At 33.7% G+C, this 24,603-nt stretch overlaps 1 protein-coding gene across 3 annotated transcripts in view; it reads right to left on the reverse strand.

The window, feature by feature from the left end:
• Positions 1–3,076: 3,076 nt before the first annotated feature.
• The window catches only part of LOC128226532 (glycine receptor subunit alpha-2-like), a 54,928-nt gene continuing 33,401 nt past the window's right edge, over positions 3,077–24,603 (reverse strand). For all 3 annotated transcript variants that reach the window (XM_052936458.1, XM_052936456.1, XM_052936457.1), the window contains 7 exons: positions 12,109–12,179; positions 11,741–11,808; positions 10,840–11,072; positions 10,177–10,259; positions 8,731–8,877; positions 5,925–6,322; positions 3,077–5,571 (listed from right to left, as the gene is read on the reverse strand). In XM_052936458.1, coding sequence (XP_052792418.1) covers positions 5,368–5,571; positions 5,925–6,322; positions 8,731–8,877; positions 10,177–10,259; positions 10,840–11,072; positions 11,741–11,808; positions 12,109–12,179 — 1,204 coding nt within the window. In that variant the 3' untranslated portion in view covers positions 3,077–5,367. The remainder of the gene's footprint in view (positions 5,572–5,924; positions 6,323–8,730; positions 8,878–10,176; positions 10,260–10,839; positions 11,073–11,740; positions 11,809–12,108; positions 12,180–24,603) is intronic.

The raw sequence follows: 24,603 nt of genomic DNA on the forward strand, positions 1-24,603 counted from the left end.
ATTTCTTATAATAATACGAATAGACATAACGTATTTTTATAACCGTCAGCAGCCAAAATAAATAACAAAGTGTTGCGTTTGGAATTAACATGTATAGAAACAGAAGACTTAAAAAGTAGATATATTCATCGTTTTGTATACTGAACAAGTCTGGTTTTGCGATTTGAATTTGTCAACTTTGCAAGAATTTACCTAATGGTTAACGATACTTATTAAGGAATGTTTCTAAGTGAACATATAAACAAACAGGGATTAAACGCTTAACATTTTAAGCTTGGTTTTATCATTTGAAGTGCCAACTGCAAGTATCGATAGTGAATGGTTTAAACCTGGAATTCTCCAACATTCCGTTTCAATAATAAGTCAGTCTAACACTGTTAAAATATTTTCACATTTCTCGAAATGGAAATCTGTGAGCAAGGCCCTTTATATATTCTCTATAATAGCATACACATATTCCCATGAGAGCATCGCCCTGTATTTCGCTAATTGTAAGTCACATATATTCACATTCGACTAGTATTCTGTATAGAGAAAGCTTGACGTTCATATTGTATAACCCGAAAGACCCTTTGGGTATAACGTCATTGAATATTGAGATATTGTGCTCTTGCTTGATTAGCTGACGTCATTAGCCTATTTTTCACGAAGTGTCAGTAATCGGCAAGTCCTTTATACAATGACTGATGTCGACAGTCTTTCTTTACATAAACTACTCAGCTGCAAATTTCCAATCGTGATGAACTATTCCTTATAATGTCAAAATAAATATTGCACGGTCGCATTTAGAGTGTGTATGTTATAACGCAGGAGAAGACGCTTCAACATGTCCCCCCAAAAATAATCCTGAATTACTATGACAAAAAAAACCTGCACCAATTTGGTCCAACACAGGCGAATTGATGATGTTCGAATACTCAACGTCACATTTGAACAAATCTTATTTACATAGAACAAACTACAGTATTCCATATCAGTTTGTGGGAAAGAAGATAATGCAAAAAGCAAATAACACATAGCAGTGTTTCCTGATCGTTCCAAGGCGGTAAGCCTATCACTAATTGATAAGCATGTTGATACGAAAGTGCTTTCGTTTGTGTTCGTTCATGCCTTAGTGCTTGCTTGCTATTTTTATGCTATAATTTTCACTCCAGAAGTGAGATTTGTTTTACGTTCATTGATCTTATAAACTTAGGTTGAAGTATTGCTAAATAGTAGAAATGTACCGTTTTCTATGGCGGGTTGAACATTTTTGAAAGGTCGTCACTTGTATGTTGACACGACGCTTTAATTACCATGCGATTGTCCCCCTCAAATCAATTCATTTGGCAGTTTTCTTAAAATTCAGCATAACAGAAACAGCAAATTTTATCAACTTGTTGTAAGACCAAGAGTTATTTCGCTTGAGATCACAGATAATTATATATTTATTTGTGGTAATATTACTCTTAAAGATTTGACTTCTATGATCACCTGGTGAAATAAATTTCGGGCTCATATAAAATATCGACAAATATTTTATATTGATATGCAATTGTCGATGATTTGCAAACATACAAGCTGTTAAGTAGAAGTTAGATGACCAGAGAAAAATCGTAATGTTTAAGAAGGGTCGGAGTGATCGGAACGTAGGAATTTAAGGCAAGTGAGACTGTATCGACCTGCTCAATGATGACCGCTGTTAAAGTATGTGGATGCAAATAGGAACCACGTTGTTGCTGTTGAATAACAGAGAAAAACGAATCGCTACAAAAGAGGAGTTGAAAAGAGCAATTTGTGATATGTCATTACTAGTATTAAACCTGGAAAAACTGAACGATATCATCTAATAATCCGCTGACCATAGAATTTATTAATCTTATATAATGATTTTGTTAATTTATGGCATTCTTTGTTAAATGCACTTTAATTAGAAGTTTTTTGTTTTTGTTTTTATATATTTAAATTCACCATAAGCCACCACTACTACGACAGTAGAAACTTGGTTAGTAATATGTATTTATTTCACCACGTTACGTAGATTGAAATTCCTTCCTTTGTCAAAATCCTTACCAGTATAAGGGTGCCTTTCGTCAGATTGATGAGATCCGTGTATGATTGTACAACCAATTTTAGTGGTCAACACTGTCGATCTGGTTGTTTTCGACGTCTGTATCGCAAAATGCATATGGTTATAAATCTAGTCTAAGACATGGAAGTGTTTAATCGAAGGCCTGATATTGCGAGTTTAGGAGCCAAACAAACTTTGCCCTGGACAGGTCATGAGGATTGAAAAAATGATTAATTAAGGGTCGTACCCTAACCAAACTGATTAAGAATTAACAGAACAATTGCAACTTGGCAACCAATTGTTAAAATAATTGTATAGCTTTCAATTTTTCAATAACCTATATCCTTGTGTGTTTTGTTCTTGTATTACTTGTTCCGCTAGCAGATGCTGACACTGAATATATTTCGATGCATGTGTGGTATGGCTAATGTGTCTGTGTTGTGAGTACGTTCTGTGCCTCTCGTTAAGTATCTGTTGAGCTTTGACCTTTTGCCTCTAAACAGGGTCATTGTAAATTGTTTGGCTCCTGCTCGTGTCCATGTAGTTTCCATTGTATCTTAATGACAGAACCTGATAAACGCCCCTAGTTTTATAAATTACTTATATAGTTTGTGTTGTTTGTTGATTTTTGTGTTGTTATTCCATGTTTCTGGTTTGTGATATATCTGGTTTTTGTGTTCTATGTAATAGGCGTTGACCCTGTGCTATTAAACGGGGATAATGTTTAAACTTTCGACTACTGGACTTGTTTCTGAAGTTTTCCATATAAAAAGTTAACTCGATACGTAGATTGTCTTTCCTTCCTTTGTCGAAACCCGTGCCAGTATAAGGATGCAATACTCGATGTTAACTCGATATAAATAGTAACAGATGGTATATGTTTCGAAGGGAAATTAATATAGTAATAGGCAAAAAATATAGTGTTCCAGGGTACAGCTTCGTTCAATTTTAAAGCTTTTTCTTTTGAATAATGTAACACCAATACGAAGTTAATATTAAATAAACAATGATAAACAAAAATTGATTTTGAATATGTTTATTGGCCAAAATTTAACAAAATATCAGAAAAAAACTTAAGACACAATTTCATTTCTAACAAATCAAGATAAATCAAGTGAAGTGTAATATGTCTAATTGTAGAAAAAAAATATAGAATCATATAAATGTATCTAATGTACTAGCCCTCTGCCACTCCTAATTGATCAAATCTCGTTTTCATAATATTTGTCATTATAAACAATATTTGTTAATTTTTTTATACGTTCAATATCCCGCCAGAAAATGGTAAAGTGCAGTGACTTTCTCAAAAATTGAAAAACGAATTACCTCATTCTCTTTTTTTCTTTCTCTTATCTTATAAAAGAGCACAATTGAGAGAACGCCAACGCCCGTCTAGATTTATTATCCAGTTGGACTCGATAATTATTGTTTTCACAGGTAACATGTGTTCAACGGTTGATTCCAATATCATGAATAGTTTTTTAGTTATGCTTAGGATTAGTGGTTCTAACCGCCACCGATGACGCCAACGACGTCACAGTAGCTTTACATGTTTTCTTTGTAAAACATCAAAGGACAAGCTTAAAATGTAAGATACATGTATGTCAAGAAAAAGGACAGAGTATAAAACATTGCAAACTTTAACAATTAATGAAATGTAATAACTAGCTCCTAATGTTGGTGTCTTAGAGGCCATTTTAATGGAAATACTTCTGTGGGATATAAATTTTATTGAAACAGCATGCATTGTGATAAAAAATGTTATGATTAATATTACATGTACATTTATATAACACACGAAGCATAAATTCAATATTATATCACATATCATTTCTATTCCTATAAACGGACATATCAGTAAGAAGTTAATTTAAGATTCTAAACTAGATTCGTCTTAATTCGTTTTTTTGTTTTTCTCTTTTTCTCACTACCTCAATGAAATACAAATAGCTTAGAACGAACATATACATAATACTTATAAGACAAGTGGAAGGAAAGTGTATGAAACAAGAGAAAAATGTTAAACAATGTTTGTGCGAATATTCATACATGCAATTACAGCAAAGATGTACTTATTAATAAAAAAACACAGACAATAAATTTACATTTTTTTCATTTATACATTCAGACTTTTGATTGCAGTCATAACATAAGGTGCAATTACAATATCAACATTTGACGGTGTCTGTGACAGGACATGTTCGCGTACATGAAAACAGTGGGAGCTTTCGAAACATACACGCCCATATCCGTAGTAGTCATATGTACACACGGGTTTTGAATTTGAGTTTAAATCCGTTCGTGAAATCACTTGTTTACGTCGGTGTAATTACTGATATAGTTTAGCTCATTGATTATCAGCTGATGATATCTTGATACTTGTTTACGTCGGTGTAATTAGCTCCTTGCTTATCAGCTGATGATATCATGTTCTAGTACATTTCTTGGGTGTTAATAAAGAACGATAACGAGTCCCATCCTGAAGCCTAGGTGGCCTTCTTGTGAGAGAGGCGGAAACCATTACTCTCTGCAACTACATCACAAGTACAAGTACTTTCACGTGTTCATGAAGGTTCACTAACACTCGTGAACGGTTATATTTTAAAATTCTGAATGACATTTCCTGTGTACTCTGATTCCTAGATTTCGGCTGCATATACTTTCCGTATATACATCTCACACATACAATGACGGCGTAGCACTTAATAACTAGCCTAAACTGACATGTAGAGTTCTTTCTCAACTTGAATGATATAATGAATTATAAATAAAAACACCAGTTACACAATCATTTTTAACTCCTTCTTGTTGCACATCTTAGTATTTTTCATACAACTACAGACACAAAAACACATTGTCAACTTTGGTATTCACGCCACATGTGCGTTCATATGACAATTATTCTAGATTTGTACTCTATGTATTGCAGTCAAATAAATATGATAGGTGTGTTCACCTTGAGAGTGTTCAAATTCATAACCAAAGACGCACACATTCTACGAAAGACATGGTATTAACAAACATCGACGTTCTAGAAAATGCCAAGTATTGTTAATGTACTATCACATTTCATATATCTAAAATGAATTAAACGTCCAATCACATGTAAACGATGACTCTAAAATGGTTCATACCTTTCAGATTTTTCATTCCTTTCAGATTTTGAATAATGTGTAGATTGCCTTAAAATGAAAATGGGTAAAAAAAAAGTGTCAATGTTTCTTCAATATTTTAGTAAACCATACGCACTTGCATGACATACAAGTATATCACTACAGAGCTCATCTCTACAATCATGCATTAAATTCCCACTACATTCATATTGCTTGGGGATTTTTTAGCTGTTTCAGGTAGTAGCCCCAGTAAGCAATGTTAAAGATAGCGAACATGATTGGGAAGGAGATTCGAGAGCCCACGTCACAGTACATAGCCCAGCGCATGCCGCAAGAGAGTCCCTTCTTCCTAGGCTTTGCTGGGCTGCTTTCTTCACCCTGCTCGGGGTCCTTACCATTCTCAGTTTTCTGCAGAAAAAACGAATCAAATCGGTATAAAATATAGAAAATAAATGCAATTATTGAAAATTAATAGCTATTTGTATGGGCATCGGATAGTAGTAACACTTCTTTACGGTTAAACAAAACGAAATTACTAAGATCAGGAAAGATAATCTTACAAGGCAAAAATAGCGTTCTCCTGTCTTGGTAAAATATATAGATTCAGCAAGAAAATACATGAAATATATTTTTTTGCATTCGTCTTCCATTACATATTTCATTTATCATACTTATCTAAACATTGGTAAAAACAAACTTACTTTAAATATGATAGAACAATATACTTGAAACTGAGCATGCCAAACAATGACAGTGTTTACCTCTTTTGAATTAATTTTTTTGTCGACACCTGACCTTGGAATGCTGAAAATGTGTTTGAACTTAAACCCGTTATTCGTGTCTTTTCTCACTAGAACGTTTGCTACGGCGAACTCTATGAGCGCAAAGAATACAAACATCAAACACGTGGACATCCAAATGTCTATTGCTTTTGTATATGACACGTGCGGAAGTGACGCATTCACACCAGAACTCTGCGTTGTCATGGTGAGAACAGTTAACACTCCGAGGGAAATTCTTCCGGGCACGGCGTTCACGTTGAGCCAGAAGGAGATCCATGAGAGCATGACGACCAGAAAGCTAGGAATGTACATTTGCACGAGGTAATAGCCAATATTCCTTGCCAAGGTGAACTCGACCACGAGGCAGCTATGGTTTCCTAAAAGTAAATGCAATGATTTATACCAAATTATGCTACCAGTTAGCTGGGAATATATTATGTTTGCATGACGTTATAGCAAAAATTCCTTGCCTAACTGAACTCTACCAAGGGGCAACTATGACGTCCTGAAATTAAATGTAAAGATTTATAACAAACATTGCGATCAGGTAGCTGGAATACATCTTTGCACGAGGTGAAAGTCAATATATCTTTCCACGTAAAACTCTATAACAAGACTGCTATGGTTTCCCGAAATTAAATAATAGGGATTCATAACCAAATCTGCGACGAAAAAGCTGGTTGCACGAGTTCATAGCTAAATCTTCTTGTCAAGTTGAACTCTACCGAATACATATAACATATATACTGATCAGTCTTAACAATGATAACAACACTTATCGTGCTGATTGGTCACTATTTGTTGTCAAGAAAACATCTGATTTCAATACCTACACGGGAAATAGTTACAACGCTAACCAGATGATGTGTAGTATCATATAACTTACAGGTAGTACATGTACCTATTTTCCCTGATCTAGAAAATTTGTTTAATTTGTACTGATTTAAACGTTTCTTGGCAATACATGCTTATTTAGCTATTTTTCCTTCAAAAATAGTATTTTGGTGGACAATAAGTAGTGTTTTCATAATGCTTTATACAAAAGCACCCGGTCTCGGTCACGAGAGAATTTAGAGTTAGTCATAGAGCGATAGAGAATCTAAGAATCTTGGACTAGGATTAACTTGCATAGGCATTACAGAGTAATGAACTGTGTTTAGTTAATTTACTGGATATTGAAATAAATTCCAATTTTCCAATGTCGATACTATAGAGAATTATTATCTGTGTTACTGACATAAAATATATCTAATATAAGAAACATGTAAAAGAAATCAATTTGGGTACAGTACTAAAGGAAAGTTGTTCGTTTATACAAAAATTCTGCTCGATCACCAATATAGCCCCTTTCTGTATGACGGTAAGCGTCTTGGAGAAAGGAACCATGCGGCTTCTCAAAGTATAAAGAAATGGATTACTGGCACTTAAATAAAAACTTACAATTTATCCTGAAACCCATCGGGCGCTTTTCGCTGATAAATGGTTTATTTATGACAGTATTATGTTGTTGTTTAAAAAAGTTATACAAATGTATGGCTTTTAACTTGTTCCATGAAATGCCAATAAGGATACCACGTAAGAAACTCATAAATAACTTCTCTTTTTCCCCGAATATCATCAAAATCAGTTAATCGAAAATGTAAAATCAACTTCATTTTATGAAATCGCTTGAGTATATCATCGGGTGATTCGTTTTAGGCTAGTTCCATTGAAGGTCGGTGAGGTTTATTCGGTTATGTATAAACTGCATTAAATTGAAAAACAGCATTTGTAGATGGGTGTTTCTATCGATAGAACTTTAAACTTTCAAACAGTTGCTACTTGTTTTTATCAGGACCCTTCACATGGTAAGTCAGAAATAGAATGTCAGACATGCTGTTAAACAGCGTTTGTTTTTCCTTTTATCCAGAAAATCGGAGAGCAGTTCACCGATGTATCTTATCTTTATTTACCTAAGAATGATAGCAGAGGTAAAAGCGCATACGTGATGGACGTGAAGGTGGTATATATTAAGAACTGTATCAAAACTTATCTTATATCATATATATATATATTTATGTTGCAATCGATATTTCGACTTTACGTATATAGCTATGTTATAAAGAGTTTAAGGCGATGCTATACTTTATAGCATGATAGAAGGAAATGCTAGGTTTGAAAACGTATAACAGGCAAGAATTAAGCATTTCAATGGCTGTATAACTATCTTTTTCGGTATTTCGAAGAAAAGCAATCCGAATTCGGCAGTATCTCATTCTAGAATATTTACCTTTAGAACAATACATGTTATATAGTGCAACCATGTATAATGGTACTACAATAAAGATAAATCAAAGTAGCGGATCTAAAAATAAGTCGGAATACAATGACATCCACGTCACTGCTATCTAACTTTCATGCTAGTTAGGCAATGATCATTACTCTTCTAAAATTGCACTCATATATTATGTATTATGTTAGGCAACAGGTCAACCTTTTCCCGTTGATTGCTAAAAGAGCTTTTTGCATAGGGTATTAAACCGACTGACTATCAATGAACATTCTAAAAAGACTTAAAGATATTTTTAATTTAATCTCTCATAGTCACTTATATCCCTCCCGGCGTTGAGGATCTTCTGCATTTGACTCTGTCAACTTACATGTAATGTCAGTTCCAATATACAGATTGTAGTAGAGGTTAATCGAGATGATCACAACGGTTCATTACCCGACCTTGCAAACACTGACACAGTCCTTAATCCACATGTTCACATACAAAACTGTAAGCCTGAGTTATTAAGTTTACCTAGATCTCTTCTTGTGGCAGAAAAATTACGGGTACTGATGGCGATCACCTCGAACTGCGGCATGTGTTCTGTGCTCTTGTCTAGGAATACGGGGCCATCGGAAGAGTTCGACCATTTCAGTTGAATGTTACCGTCGTTGTACGAGACTGAAAGGGAAACATCAAGGTTATAAAATCCTATGTCAAACAAAAAGTGTTTTGCCTTTATATTTTTATTGATTTTCTTTAAATTATTGAAGACATTATTTATTGGGATATATAATTTTCCTAGCTTGAGTTAACTAATTAGAGTCCCTTGTTTATTAGAATTCGACAGGTGTCGGGATGATTCGTGTATGTAGAAGAATTTTGGCGGAAAAGTCCGCGTGGAAGTCATTCAGCTTTGGGACTTCGTCCAGGCTAATTAAAAATCATTTTGTTTCATTTAGGTTAAAGGGGGACAATTTGTTTTTAGATGCAACAAAGTATTAGCTTTAATCGTATGATTATTATATATGGTTAACATATGTATGTCATACCCGGTTGTTCCCAGATGCTATACCAAAATACAAGCTGTAATTATACAAATGTGTTGTCTTTGTATAGTCGTAACGGAGACTGTTTGGTTAAGGGAAAAAGAGCTGCATGTAATAAAATTATTTCAGGGATGTAATCGAACAAATGTTGCAAGAACTCTTTAATGGTATACTGGTTCATATGAAGGAATGATGAAGTACAAAAGTATTACTTGTTCGAACAATTTCCGTAGTAACAGGTTTCCACGAAAAAGAACCATGTCGAGTAATAAGATATCGAATGAAAAATCTGTTTTTCGATATGGCATTTTGAAGTTACAGTCATAAAAGATTTCAGTGTCTATAGGAGTATGGCAGAACGCCTGTGGTAATAACGTCATTCTTTAGAAGAAACAATTCAGAAATGGGAAAACTAAATTAACATTTACTGTTAAAGTACCAATAATGTAACATTAAAGTGACACTCTTATTCAAAATGAATACATATACATGTATAACAAACATAAATTTTAAGTGATACACCTTAAACTACTAACTTAATAATGCATTTATGGAAAATATTGATTACTGATAACAGGCTTGTAACCGTGTATTTAATAGCTGAAAACGCAAAAATATTAAATGATTGGAGAGTGCTAAATGATTTACTGTGATCAACTATCGTCTCATGAGGTAGAACTACCATGTTTTCTGTATCTTTCTTTCAAATTAAACTCAGTATCCTTCATTATAACCATGATCGTTTTTGCCATTTATTCAAATCCTTTTTGGTATATCAAAACAATTGTATTAATTGTGGTGAATCTTATTTTGGTGCAAGAGTGCATCTTTATTAATAACGTTAATAATAACGTTATAGTTTGACTATAAACATCAGTATTAGATCTAATATGGAAATGATTTGTAAAATGAATGATCTCTATATACGTACAGCTCTCGATCTCTATTTTACACGTTTGTTTGTCGAACGGGTAGTGTCGAAAGTCCATCGGACAACTCAGAGTGATGGATAATCTGAAAACACAATATATCAGTGTTGTTTAGCTCTTAAATGGTTTCGCGTCATGGAATATGTAGTGTTTAAAGTTAACGGTTGGAAAAGTAGTAGTTTATATAGTTTCATTTTGATAGGAACATATATTTTATTCACAACAGAATTGGCTCTATCTATTGATTAGTGAATTCAAAATATATCTGTTTTTCACTGCTAAAGGATGAACGTGACGAAAACAAATTTTGTGGAATTAAGGCGTTGGTAATTTATAAAGAATGTTGTTACCATTACGATTTATGATTTACAAAGACAAGGACGCTAATTGTAAGAATTATAAAAATGAAAAACAGCATATCACTTTATGGAAAAAACGCAAAACACTTTACTAACATACTTTTATTTTACACAAAGAATATAAAAAGTATATTGATATTTAACTCATCCATTTGAATTAAAATGCTTCACTACAACCACCGACCAAGGTAAATTATAGCCCTCTAAAATATCAATACAACTCCTCTTAACCAGCTCTTATAAAACAATTTTGCGCTCCTAGTGTCTGAGAGATGTTATAAAAAAAACGCATAACCCAAGTCATACCTTGTTGAGTACGTTACATCTCCCCCTTTATAGACCCTCAACATTTTGTTTGGCATCAGTACGTTGTGGTAGTACGCCCGTTTTTCATTTGGGAAGTAAAGGTCGGGTACCCATAATTTCTCGAGGTTTTTGGCATCTATTTCTACGTAGCCGTCAGCTATGTTTTTTATTTGAAACTGACTAAATCGATGGTCGTACCAGCTAAGGTGTAGCAATACGGTGGCAGTAAAGTCCTGAAAGACAACGTTTTATTTGAAACAAATATTACAGTGTTGGAACGGCTTATAATTGTGTTTGTATACTAAGTTAATTGTCTGTTGGACCTTAACACTTGAATTTTCGGTTGAATCCTACTTTGTATTAGAGGTAATGTTATAAAATGTGCTGTTAGTTAAACTGGGATTGTTATAAATATTTAGTAAATTCGGTACAAGTTGTCTAAGATATGATCGGTTGAGGGATGAAAACCTGTCAACAAAGCGAAATCAAAAGCAAAGAGGCATATCATGAAAAAATGTTCTCAACTTGTATGGAATTACCGCAAAAATATTTTTATTATTTTATCAACACAGACAATGTAAACGAACACATCGTTACTGTTAAAACAGTCATTCTTCAAAGTTCTGTATGAGCGGTTAAAAAAGTGTACATTTATCCATTTATGTCGTAGCTTATTAAATCATAAGCTTTGTACACTACTATTTATTGCATTAAGTATAAGCTTTGGGTTTGATCAGCAAATTTGTAAACGACAGAGAGAGATATGTCTTTTAGTTTTAAGAAAAGGTCGAGATGTTTGGTGTTTAGTTAACAATTTTCAATAGAACATTCAGCTAGAGTCAAATTGATCTTAACCTAACACGAGTAAATATCGTCTGTGCTTAAGAATGTTAAATCTTACCATGTTTGCCTCGTTGATTGAGTCAAAGTTTTCAACGTGCATTTCGCATTTTATAACAGTCGCAAAGTCTGAAAAATGTTATCAAAACATTATTGTAGAGAGTAAAACAATTGTGAACGATTGTAATGCTGTATAAAAAAGGATTTTAGAAATATCACGAATACTAGTGGCAAACAATAAACTAAGACGTATACAAGATAAAGAATTCCATAAATTTCCGTAAGATATCACGAATAAAAAAATATTTATTATAGGTTACCAATAGAAATTATGGAGACAAACCTCGTATATATTTTCATTGTGAATTTAGTCAAGAATAAGAAGGACTGTTTAATTTATGATAAACACGAACATTATAACTCACTTACCATCGTCATAATCTGGTGGCACGTTGTTTTCAAATTTGAGTTCGTTGGTTATAAAGTCGAGAAAGTCCTTTCTGAAAACAGAAAAAAAGCTTACAATAACAAATAAATTCCGAAAGTATTCTACGAAGTTTGAAAATAGTAGTCTTGGTTTGAGTTGGACTATAAGTGGACAAATGTGGTACCTGGTACAACAAAAACAAACCTGCTGCTCATCAGAAGTGTACATAAAGATAATATGATCTGAGATATCCAAAATAAAAGGCAAACAGTTACAGCACTTATCTAAGTGTTATGTTTCCTTGCATATCATTTATTTGGTTTAAAAGAATAATGGTTTTGAAATATGAATACATATTTCCAATACATATTTCCAAATGCTAAAGAACATTTTTTGACACAAGAACGACCAATTACATTTTAAATAACCCTACTATATCTCGGACCTAAACTTCACATTAAAGTATACCAACGTCTGCAACTTCTAATCTCTATGTATTCAATTTAAAAAAATTAGGATTAGTATTATTTCAAGAATTGGAAGTGAGGTTTTTGCAATAGCTCTCACTTGCATTTTATGAGTTGAAGTTAATTTTGGGTATAATTATACGTTCTTTAAATTGCACATTAATGCATGAGTGTTGGAGAAATCATGCTTCATTGTGTTTGCTAATATGTTCCAAAGTGGAACACTTATTTTACTGGCACAATAGCTTTGTTGAAGTACTTTCAATTGATACTTATTTCTTCATCTGCTGTTCAGTTAAAAATACATGTCTATCTAATTGAGCATTGGATAATCGCGGTGTTAATGCAGATTAGATGTAATTATGCCGACAGTACACACACTAATGGAAAGCAGGAAAAGAAAGTTTAATTCAGTAATTAAACCTCAGGATTACAACTTCAAGTGTATATTTTGCATTTAGTTCACAATGTGTGTGGGTCGCAACCGATCCTTTTTCCGATTAATTCGAGTGATATGTACCCATTGGTCCCGTATTGAAATCGTTGACAAGGGATACAATGGGGCAAATATTCAAATACTCAATCAACGGATTTACTTTTGAAGCTAAAAATTAAATAATTCACGACCTATGATGAAATAAATTTAAGTCAAATTACGTACAGGACAATTTTAATAAGGTATATGTAAACTGTTTTTTTTTTGTTTTCAAAACGAACAACTTATTGTCTAACGTTTAATAATTGAAATACACTGAATTGGACCACCATGCTGTTGTTTTCCGGTGGTACCATACCTCCTCTTTACTAAGCGATCGCACGATACGTTTGTTGATAAGATGGCTTCGCTAAGTAAAAGTTAGTTAATTGTCCTTACGAAAGTACGAAAGCCTTCGACCTTTCGTTTCTTCACACTTTCTCGTCTTGGCAATATGATCATTTAACATGTATGACCCTGCAATTCGCAGGTATATAATATCAACATGAGATTAGCGGACTGGCTTCTCAGCACGGCGTACCAGGTTTGACAATGCTTCAATATGTTTCACAATCGTGCGACACCGAATATGCGTTAAACTATGTCTTCACATACCATCTGTCGCTGTTATAATATTTTGATCCGTACAAAATCGATTACAACGCAGTTTGGTGCTATATAAATGTTAAGGGTCAATGATTTCCAAACGTTATTCTGACATGCATTAAAAAACTTCTTATTAACCGTATTATTTCGCATTTTATTTCCCTGGTACTTTTGTTTTACTAATACCTCAGAAAAAGGTAGATATTTGTTGTGCAGATAATAAGGACTTAAATTAAAACGGAGTTAAAAATAAATAATAGCTTATGTTTAAGCCAATAATATAATACACAACAAAGCTTTAATAATTTCTACGGAGTTCCGTTAGGGCCATCGTGTCCAAAGAGGAGGACCAAAGAAGAAGACTGCAAAGTCACGATAGTATAAAGGCGACGAAGCGAAAGAACGAAGGCGACGGAGCGGCGGGACGAAGCTGAAGGAGTGGAGGTACGAAGGCGAAGGAGCGGAGGAACGAAGGCGAAGGAGCGGAGGTACTAAGGCGAAGAAGCGTTGGTACGAAGGCGAAAGAGCGGGTGGGACGAAGGCGAAGGAGCGGTGTAACGAAGGCGAAGGAGCGGTGGAACGAATGCGAAGGAGCGGTGGAACAAAGGCGAAGGAGCGGAGGGACGAAGGCGAAGGAGCGGTTGAACGAAGGCGAAGGAGCGGTGGAACGAATGCGAAGGAGTGGAGGGACGAAGGAGCATAGGGACGAAAGTGAAGATTCAAAAATATGAATGTTAAAAGACGAAGAGAAGTAGCCGAAGGAGTGCAGTTACCTTGCGTAAAGGCGAAGACGCGATCGCCGAAATCGACGCAACAAAATAACATGTCTTTTTTACAGAAGTAAAAAACCGAATTTCATTTTCACATTTAAAGACAAATACTAAATTTATATCAAGAAAATTTAACTACAAAATGATTCCTTTATGCGTGCGTTCAATCAGCATGAATGCTAGAATATGGGCTTCCAAATTTTCCTAAGCGCTCTATGGATAGGAATCAAGAATACATAAAAACAGGAATCCTCCCTGGAAATGGCCCTTAAATGTCAATCAGTATATGCAATTACATTCAGACACAAAATTCGGGATAAATAAAACATGTCTTAAGCATTTTATGTTCGATCATTATACAATTCGAAAAAGATAAAATGGACTTTTTACGTAATCTTGATAAATAAAAGCAGTGTAATTCAAGACAATGATCCTTTATACAACAATATTTATGATATCATTACATATAATCATTTTGGTATAGTTTAAGAACAGTCTGTGTTTGTAAATGCCTGGCTTTTTTGCAACGCACGGGTATTCTTTAAACTATATTTTAACAAACGGTAAGATTGAATGGTATAAACCTGAAAATCGGAACCAACAACGCACAGTTTTATACTAGCTACGTCTTCTGTGGAATATTAATGGGGAAGAATGATAAAGTCAAATTCATGTTATTGGTACAAATCTGTAATATTACACGAGGAACTTGTATAAAAGTAAACTGGAATGTTATTATTTTCCATTTCTTTTGACATGCATTTATTTATAGCGTGGTAAGATCATCTCTCTTATTGTCAAATGCATTTCGAAAAACATAAACATCAGTAAGTCAAAGTCGAACACTGCGTCATGTCAATGATTAATCATTTTAGGAATGAATTGCGAGGTTGATGTCATTATCGGGGTATGAACGCAATTAGGCTGGACTCCACACACTCCACGCGTACTTTGACCAGCCCAATTACGTTCATATCCCCGATAATGACATCATCCTCGCAATTCATTTCTTATATTTACACCAGAAGTTCATTAGTTCATTCAATAATTGTTTTAAAGATACTTCATTTCATTTAAGAAAATCTTCCAGTAATCCTTTTTTACCCATTCGGTAAATAGAACGACCCGACTGTAAACGGAAACATTTTTTTTCAAATGACGTCACAATAACGCGGGAAAAGTTCAACCACTTGAAATCACTTTTTAAACGTAAAATTGACACTTATGTCAACAATACGTTTAAAACACAATAAATTAACACTTTCTTAAATGTTGATTTATATTTTTCGGGACCTTCTGACATAATACATACAGTAACAAGATGAACAATGTTCATATATATTGTTATGCGATGAATTGCGATAGAAACACATCCAAAGATGTTGCGTTCATCGATTGATAAACGCAATTGCTGAAAGGCAATTCAATTAAGAAATGGAAGTTGAGGTGTAAATATTAATAGTTTAAAGGTGACAATGCCGTATGTGAGAGAAACAATCCACCTTTTGCCTTATCGCATAGAAAGGAATTCGTTCATACGCTGTAAATAAAAGACTATAGTGTCACAATGATCATAGTCACAACATGAGATTTTGGGCCCAAATGAGGTATCTAGGCGAAAGCGAGTTATTTTCATATTCACAAAGCTTATTCTTTTCACAACCCAAATTAATTTAAAAAAATTGAGAATACCATGCATATCTTACCTGACACTTCAGCAAAAAACAGAAAATGCTTTAAAATTATTTTTTATTGGAAAAAAAAGTTAATTGTTTGACGTCAATTTTGAAAACGAGGTTACCTCATTTGGACCCAAAATCACAGAGTGTGTCATTATCATGATTGAAGATACAATACACACGTTATTTTTGCCGGAAAAAAGGAAAAGATTTTTCAGACACTTTCCCGATAACAGGGGTCATATTATCAACGAGAGTACGACTTCATTTCAAAACATCGAGAATTTTACTAAAAATAAATTAATATCACCTTTTGAATCAACAGTGCTATTTATGAATTCAACTTTATAAAATACCTTGTTTCGAATAACATAATATAACTACTTGGGTTTACCAGATCGTACGATAAAGAACCAAACTTAAATCAACACATGAGATCACTTTAAGATTCCCTGACCGTTCCAAGGCGGTAAGCCTTACATTATCAGAAGGCAATGCTGTGGCACCAGTGCTTTCGTGTGTGTTTATTGTTTGCTTGATTGATGTTCAGATGATTGTATTGCAGTTTGATATGTGGAGCCCTGAATTATCCACCACTCACGACAACTGAACGTGGCAGACGGTAGCTCGCGCATCATATACACCAACAAAGACCTTTACACAATTATTTTCAATAGCGGGATGATAAAGAACATTCAAAACTAAAACAAACAATGACTTTGTAATATTTTTGTGATCGTATCAAAATCTTAAATAGTTCGGGACTGCCGTAAGACAACGACTTAACTATTAAACTAGACCTCATAAAATGTTGCATCTCTGCTCGGCCATTTTTTTTATTACGGGCTTGGTTCTCTAGATTTATTTAAGAACCGTACTCATATAAACCTTACTATACTCAAGATTGCAATGCACCCAGACATCAGAAAATATAATTATCTATTCATTAAAAAGTATGCGTCATATCACTTTCACAAATTCAAACCAAACTGTAAAATACTCAATAAAAATGTGGCCACCTAGGAATTTTTTACGGCATCGTTCAAATTCAGTTTGAAACACACATTTTTTTGTTTGTAACCTTTCTTATCGATAATAAAACGTTAACGACATAAAAAAAACGGCGCGGAGCAAGTGTTACTCGGCTTAATTCCCAATCCAATAGAGCGTATAATTAAACAATTTTTGAAGCCATGGTTATGGGTCTTGCTGACCGTATTCGTATTTTTGTTACACACGATTAGGAATTGTTAAATGAATGCCAACAAAACAAACAAAACGAACTGCAAACTTGAACTGCAAACTTAAAAAAGTCAGGGCAAGGTTACTGTTTCTCGGCCAGTACATTCCATGCTGCCTTACTGACACTATTCATGATGCGATAGATTTTGATTAAATTACGTCACTAGATCTGATTACTTAAGGTTTCCGACCCTCAACATTGTAAGACTTTATGTCTGGTGTCTCAGTGATTTCTTATATCATTTGAGAATGCTTTATGTGCAGCAAAGAAATTTATTACAACTTATATATTATAACAAACGAGCTTTTTACCTTCCAAGATTGCGAAACATGTCATTCCATGTTGGATTTGAGTTGAACTAAAAACCAGATATGCCGACAACGAATCGCTATTTAACATTTAAGACAATATCGCTATCATAGAACTGGAATATTTTGGGTCGGATTCCTTACGGCAAAACTGCATTTCAGGAGGGAACAATCAAACATAAATGTGTCGGCTTTATTCAATGAAGACGATTTATGATAGGTTTACGTTTGAACATTTGTCATAATTGTTATTTGTTTTCATAAAATTGAAATATTGTTCACAATAATGAGAAAAGTTAATTCCGCAAACTATTTTTAACACTGTACTAGACATTCCAAGTCACCAGGAAGACAGAGGAACATGCATTAAGATAGAAAACATAATTTATTATATACGTACCATTATACGAAAGATAGCAGCGCAAGCAATACTAATCGCAAAATACACGATATTATATCGTAAACATATGATTTATACAGTACAACGGAAGCCTCAATCGACTTTTTAAATGAAAAACAAAAATGGCAGACCTTTGACTATGGGCTTTTTGTTCCCTTCTGGATTTATAATGTCGCACGAAGCAGACTCTATTCGTATGTACAATTCAATACACACTCACAGGAAGCAATGGAACCGATAGTTTGTGAATAATTGTACAACCATGATCACGATTTGGGTCCATCTCTAAATCAGCAGACTTTTGTCTTGCTTGTTCATGTTAAAAAGCAATTATATATCAATATCATTGAAACAGACGGTCCACATCGTGTGTGCAGCGTTCGTTAGAGCACAATTAATGTAGTTTCAATATTGGCATTGGCTTGCCATTTGTCGAAGGAATCGCGTGACTTATTGAATTTTAATACTGATTTAATATCAAATACTGTTTTTTATTAATTATAGCTTTAAGTGTACACCCAGACAAAGCTAATTTGATATATTATATCTAATGTAACCCGATCAAGTCCAATTTTCCCTCTTTGCAAAAAAGTTTGGATTCCAACATACGGTGAAGAATGAATGGCAAGAATTTGTCTAAATTATATCAGTATACAGTAAATAAGGCAAATTAAGATAATAACAACTGAAAACTTTTTCGAAAGCTTGCAAAATTTCATGACCGACTGTTAACTTATAGAGGCGATAGAAACATATAAAAACGACCCTTAAGAGTCATTTATTTCTTAGCAACACGAAATAACCGCACTATGATATCTTAATTGCAGACAATTTTACCTTTTTACAGTTTTTAATTTAGGTTTTATGAATTGTGTTGAACCTTTAAAGGACTGAAAACGGAAACTAAAATTATTTTATTCCTATAACCGTCTCAAATATAATATAAGTTGATATCAAAATCAATAAGAACGGCTATGTGATCGCGTACTCTTCGTCTGCGACAAAAGAAACTGAACTAGACGATTTCTAACTTTAATATGTTTTTCACTTTCTTTATCTTATACAAACATGTTTCGCAGTTGAGTTGCATGCGATTTTTTACTCACAGACATTAACGCAAATTGTTTAATTAATGATTGATTAGCCTGACTCAGTTTGTCCACTTTCTGTCAAATTGATATTCGTCTTCCCTTGCAGAGCGAAATGCAAAGATTATTAATCTTTTGACATTCTGTTTGATCCATCGATTTGCCCGCGGCTCCATTGTACATTGGTTATACTTGGTTAGTCTGTTGATACAAATTGTTTTTTATGGGGAATGCGTGCTTGGCGCCATGTTGCAACGAAACTGGACATTGGGTGATTCAGGGGAAACGATTTTGTTATATAATACATAGTTTTGTATTGTTTTTATTTATTATGATACGTTATGGATCAGCTTGCCTCAGACAAATCTAACAAACCACCTCTCTTCCATGACACAGAAAGAACTTGAATATGCATTTGTTAGACAGTAAATGAAATGACACGAGGGAAGACGTACGAAATAGTTTTTCCGGAAACATTCCGGAAACAGGTTCTCGAAAATAAGGGTTTAATGTAAACAGGGTTGTATGGTAAATGCAAAATGCCCTCATTTTTAAATAACAGTTTTTGGGAGTTAACTCCCAGCATTACGCGTGGAATATTTCACCAGATCGAGAAAATAACAGTTTTTTAACCAACTCCCAGCAATTCGCGTGGCCTCTTTCACCAGATTGAGAAGAGTAAAGTAGTAGAATGATTGATATCCAATATGTTTGTTCTGACAAGCAACTTTTAAATCATTAAAACGGACAGGTAAAGACATTTTCTGAATGATATAAATCAAGAAATTAACATAATGGATTGCATGTGTGTTTAATGCAATTATGATTATGAAATGCCTGAATACATGTTTCCATGACGCAAGTATGTATAAGATAATAATTGCTTCGTTGATATTATTGAAGCTAAGTAATCACTCTTATTTTTGAAGGGAGATGGGAAGATCAGTGTAAATAACTGTTTAAACAAGAAAAGCGTGAACGTTTCTTGGAAAAAAGTGCCAAAAGACACTCCATTGTTGTGTTATTTGACACAAACATATATATAAACTGTTGACGTTGTATGACATGATGTGCTATAATATCGATAAATATCGATATATTGGGACACGGAGAAGAAGCGATACGTAGCAACATTGGTGGAGTAACGATTTCGATCTTATTGCGGGCCGCTATATTTAATGCGTGGTGAGTAAAAGGTTTATGGAGACTTAAGAACTTGGTTGAAAATATGCGTCATTTTTTCTTAAACAAATTAAGTACTTTTGAGCTGAAAATGTAGACACAGTCAATTTTTTCCTTGAATACATGAGTTGTCGTTCTTACCAAAATAATTGTCTCGTCATTAAATAAACGGTGTTACTTTTGACATTAAATATGTAGACACAGTCTATTTTTTTTACAGATTTGTCTTTCGTACGTTTGCCAAAGCGCGCGAGTTTCTGATTTTCGCAACGTTTCTGGCGGGTGGTGCTAAAAGCCGGTACACGGTTTCTGGTATCGCCTTTATCGGATAAAGATCTCTGTTGTTGGCGGTATGCTTTAGGTTAAGAAAATAGTTTGAGTTATTTATGTCTTTCCCCGAGTAAGCAAGAGACATATTGATTTAGTGTTGTCTGTCTGTCACAAAACTTTGTCCCCTGTAAAACTTATAGTTGTACTGAAACCTGGAAGGAGTGTTTAATTTAAACTGTAGTTGTGCATAGACTAATGTTTTACCGAAATAGGTCTCTTTGAATTCCTTCATAGCCTTGACTCGACATCAGCCATCACCAACTTCAAAATAATAACATGGTAGATCTGTTTGTTGGCCCGCTGTGATTCTTTGTATCACAGTTTTTCTTGTTGTATTTATGACATAGTGTAAATGAATTTTATCAATTTTTGGCATAGGGGGATATATCGATATATTTGGAAATGTTGAATACATATTTAGTTCCAATGTGTATTATATAGCGTATTATATTACTTTTGTATTCTGGGTTGTCAAAACTGCAAAGGCATACACATGCCAAGTTTGTAAACGCAGAAGTTTGACATTCAAACAAGTGTGTACAATGAAGTAATAAAAGGTTGTTCGTATGAATATGTATTAGCGTTATTAACGTGAGTGGTGAGAACTCAAATATATTAGTATTTGTAAATGAGTAAATTAAAATCAAGTTAATTTTAAACAAATCAAAAGATGTGACCTGTAGGATTTAAGATATATCTTTCTAGTAACTCCAGATTGTCCGTGTACTGAATAATTAAATTCACAGGACAATTTACTTAACTTAAATTACTTTACTTAGGTTTAAGGAAATGAGCGTATTGTTTCCATATCGTGCAACAAATTGACAAATGTATCCACTGCACTAACCCATCACTTGATGTGTGTGTTGATTGATAAGATAGCTCCGCTAAGTATATGAGTAAGAGAAGGACACAGGTACTGGAACTCAACAAGTACACTAAAATACAATTATTTTACTGCTGTGTTTATCAAAATGCTCTATTTGGCATCTGCATTTATCTTTACTTCTCTATATTGTATGGAGAGTCTAATGATTACGAACCAATTTAAACCTGAACAATCTATCAAAATTAAAACACCGAATTCCATTTTCACATTTAAAGACAATAACTAAAGTTATATAAAGGAAATTAAGAACTGATTTCTATGTTTCGTACGTACAATTGCTTTGCAACACAAAATTTAGGTTATAATAAAAAGTAAACGTGTCCTAAGCATTTTATGGTAGATCATTATACAATCCTAAAAAACTTAAATTGACAATTCACGTATTCGTATTATATAAAAGCAGCGTAATTCAAGTAATATTGTCTTTTATGCAACAATATTTATGACATCGTTATATAGAACCAATCCAGTATTTCTAGTAAGAACATTTACTGGTTATAATGGCCTTTCATTATTGCTAATTGATGCAATGCAAGGGTTTTCAAACAATTGTATTATTTGTTTTGTTTAAAAATAGTTTATTTCAAGAAAAATATATTTTATGCAACCATATTTACGACATAGTTATACAAAATCAGTATTGTTTAATAACATTCAATGGATATATAGGCTCTGCATTAATGCTAAGTGATGTAATTTATGGGTTTTAAAAGAACCGCATGAACAACCTCTGTGTCTACGAAGTAATGATACATATATATTTCGAAACAAAGAGTTGGATTTAATAACGCACAGTTTCATGCTGCAATCTGTGATCGAAAAAAACACTTGCTACGTCGTCTGCAGAATATCAAGAAGAGGTTAAAATTATAAGGACAATGTCATGTCATTGATGCAAGCTGATTTTTACAAGTGGGAACTGTCTTTAAGGTTAACAACGATGTCTCTGAAGGAAATCATCTTGCTGTTGCCTGATCACATTTCCGGGGATTTCAGGAGATTTGTTCATAGGCTGTGAATAAAAACACTACAGAGTAAACATATCATAATTAAGGAAGTTTCGTTGGAGATACGGAAGGAAATTTTTTTCACGTGTTTCTTTGTTCCAATGTGAACTTCTACAAAGGCGAACGCATGTTAAGAGCATTGTATGTTTGTGCAAAATATTATAAGGAACTATTCTTTAGCTTATAAGAAAAATCTGGATGTTTTGATCGTTTGAGCATGTCTGTCATGTCTACTACCAAACTGTAACATTCGAGTTCATCCTAAGCTTACAGTTGCACACGTTAACCGATCCCTATGAAGTCATTTTTACTTAGGTCGCGTTTTGAAGCATTTGAAAAAATAACGAGCATGTCCGTTGGAGAAATAATGCAATCACCCATCAAGTTTCTGTTAAAGTAGCATTTATTGACACCGTGATTCATTATGGATTCCTTTTGCTCTGACATGTTTACGTATACCATTTTAAAATTAGATGTCAGTCAAAATTACAAAGACATAGTTGAGGATGTTTAAAGTTCACTTTTAATTAATTGCATGTCCTTCGAACGGCAGTGATTGTGAACAGTATCGGTGTACTGTATGCCCTCTTAATGTTCGAAACGATTATTAATCAGAATGTTAAAGACCTATTTTGCATTCAACGTATAAATGCTAGTAAATATCGAAAACGAATGAGTATGTTTTATATATAATATGCTAGCAGTTTGTGCGTAGGAAGTTATCAAAATCACGGGTGGCGAAACCTTTACTCGTTTTATTTAAAACGTTTGAACCTGAAACTATGTAAATGCAATAGAAAATATTCTTATTATCTTCCTAGGAACAGGCCTTTCTCTATAATTATTTGATCGTTCAGTTCATTTCCCTATTCCGTTACTGACAGTTGTTATTAGTCTTTATTATTCTTTCATGGGGCTATTTGAAATAACTTTTGTTAGACTTTGCATCATATATGTCTATTTATTACATAAAACACTCACCTCTGAAAGGCTAAAGGGAATTGAATGTAGGGAATAAAACATTGTAATGCTTAGCAGACCACTGTAATTGTATTTAATGCCATCTAGTATATGAAATTATATTGATGATAGTTTTGTATGTATGACACAAAAGAGACAGAGCGTCTTTGCCATTTTGATTATGTTCATGATATTTCTTAAAATAGTACGACTCGACATGAAGTTATGTTATAACCGTCAACAACTAACAATGAAAAATAGCAATGCGTTCTGTTTAACAATAAACAGAAGGCTTCATTTGATGCTTAACTCTTCAACGTCTTCCCTTTGTGTACTTAACTGGTCTGTATTTGTGATGTGAAAATTGAATATTGCACATAATGTTTATCACATGCTATAATTATCTTGTTTCCTGTCCAGTATAATTATCAATTATTTTTCTGTATGACACATGTTTTATATGACAATATCACTCCGCATGTTTGTAAACAACTGAATTGGGAACTATAATTGCTTGATTGATAATATCTAACAAGTCGTTAATTCTTATTTTGTTTCATGATAAAGATTTATTTGAATAAAGAAGTTCATTTCCATTTAAATAATGAGAGGAAAACGTTATATTGATAGGAACCAGGCCAGGCCATTTGCGTTTTTGAATTAAATGTGTTTACAGTTACATTTTACAAATTATTCATATTCATGAAGTGAAAATTGGACCTGATGATATATAATATCCTTGATTCCTTCGAAACATAAAGGAACGTGATATTCAAAGCTATTTTATGACTTTCTATCTACAATGGGCCTCGGTTGAAACCTTCGAAGACTTTTTGAGAACTTCAACAAAATGTATTTAAAATAGAGCGAAACTTATGAATCTTACATCATCCTACATCAGGTTAGACTTGGTGTGACACAAGTGCTTCATATGTGTTTATTTTTGCTTGATTGATGTTTGAGTGGTTGCATTGCTGTGCTATATGTGCGTGGAGCCCTGCTAGACTTACCCACTACACATGAGCACTAAACATAGCATGTTGTAGCTCGGGGATTGTGTACTCATCCGAAGACCTTAACACCGCTATAAATT

This window comes from Mya arenaria, chromosome 3 (assembly GCF_026914265.1).
Source record: "Mya arenaria isolate MELC-2E11 chromosome 3, ASM2691426v1".
NCBI lineage: Eukaryota > Metazoa > Mollusca > Bivalvia > Myida > Myidae > Mya > Mya arenaria.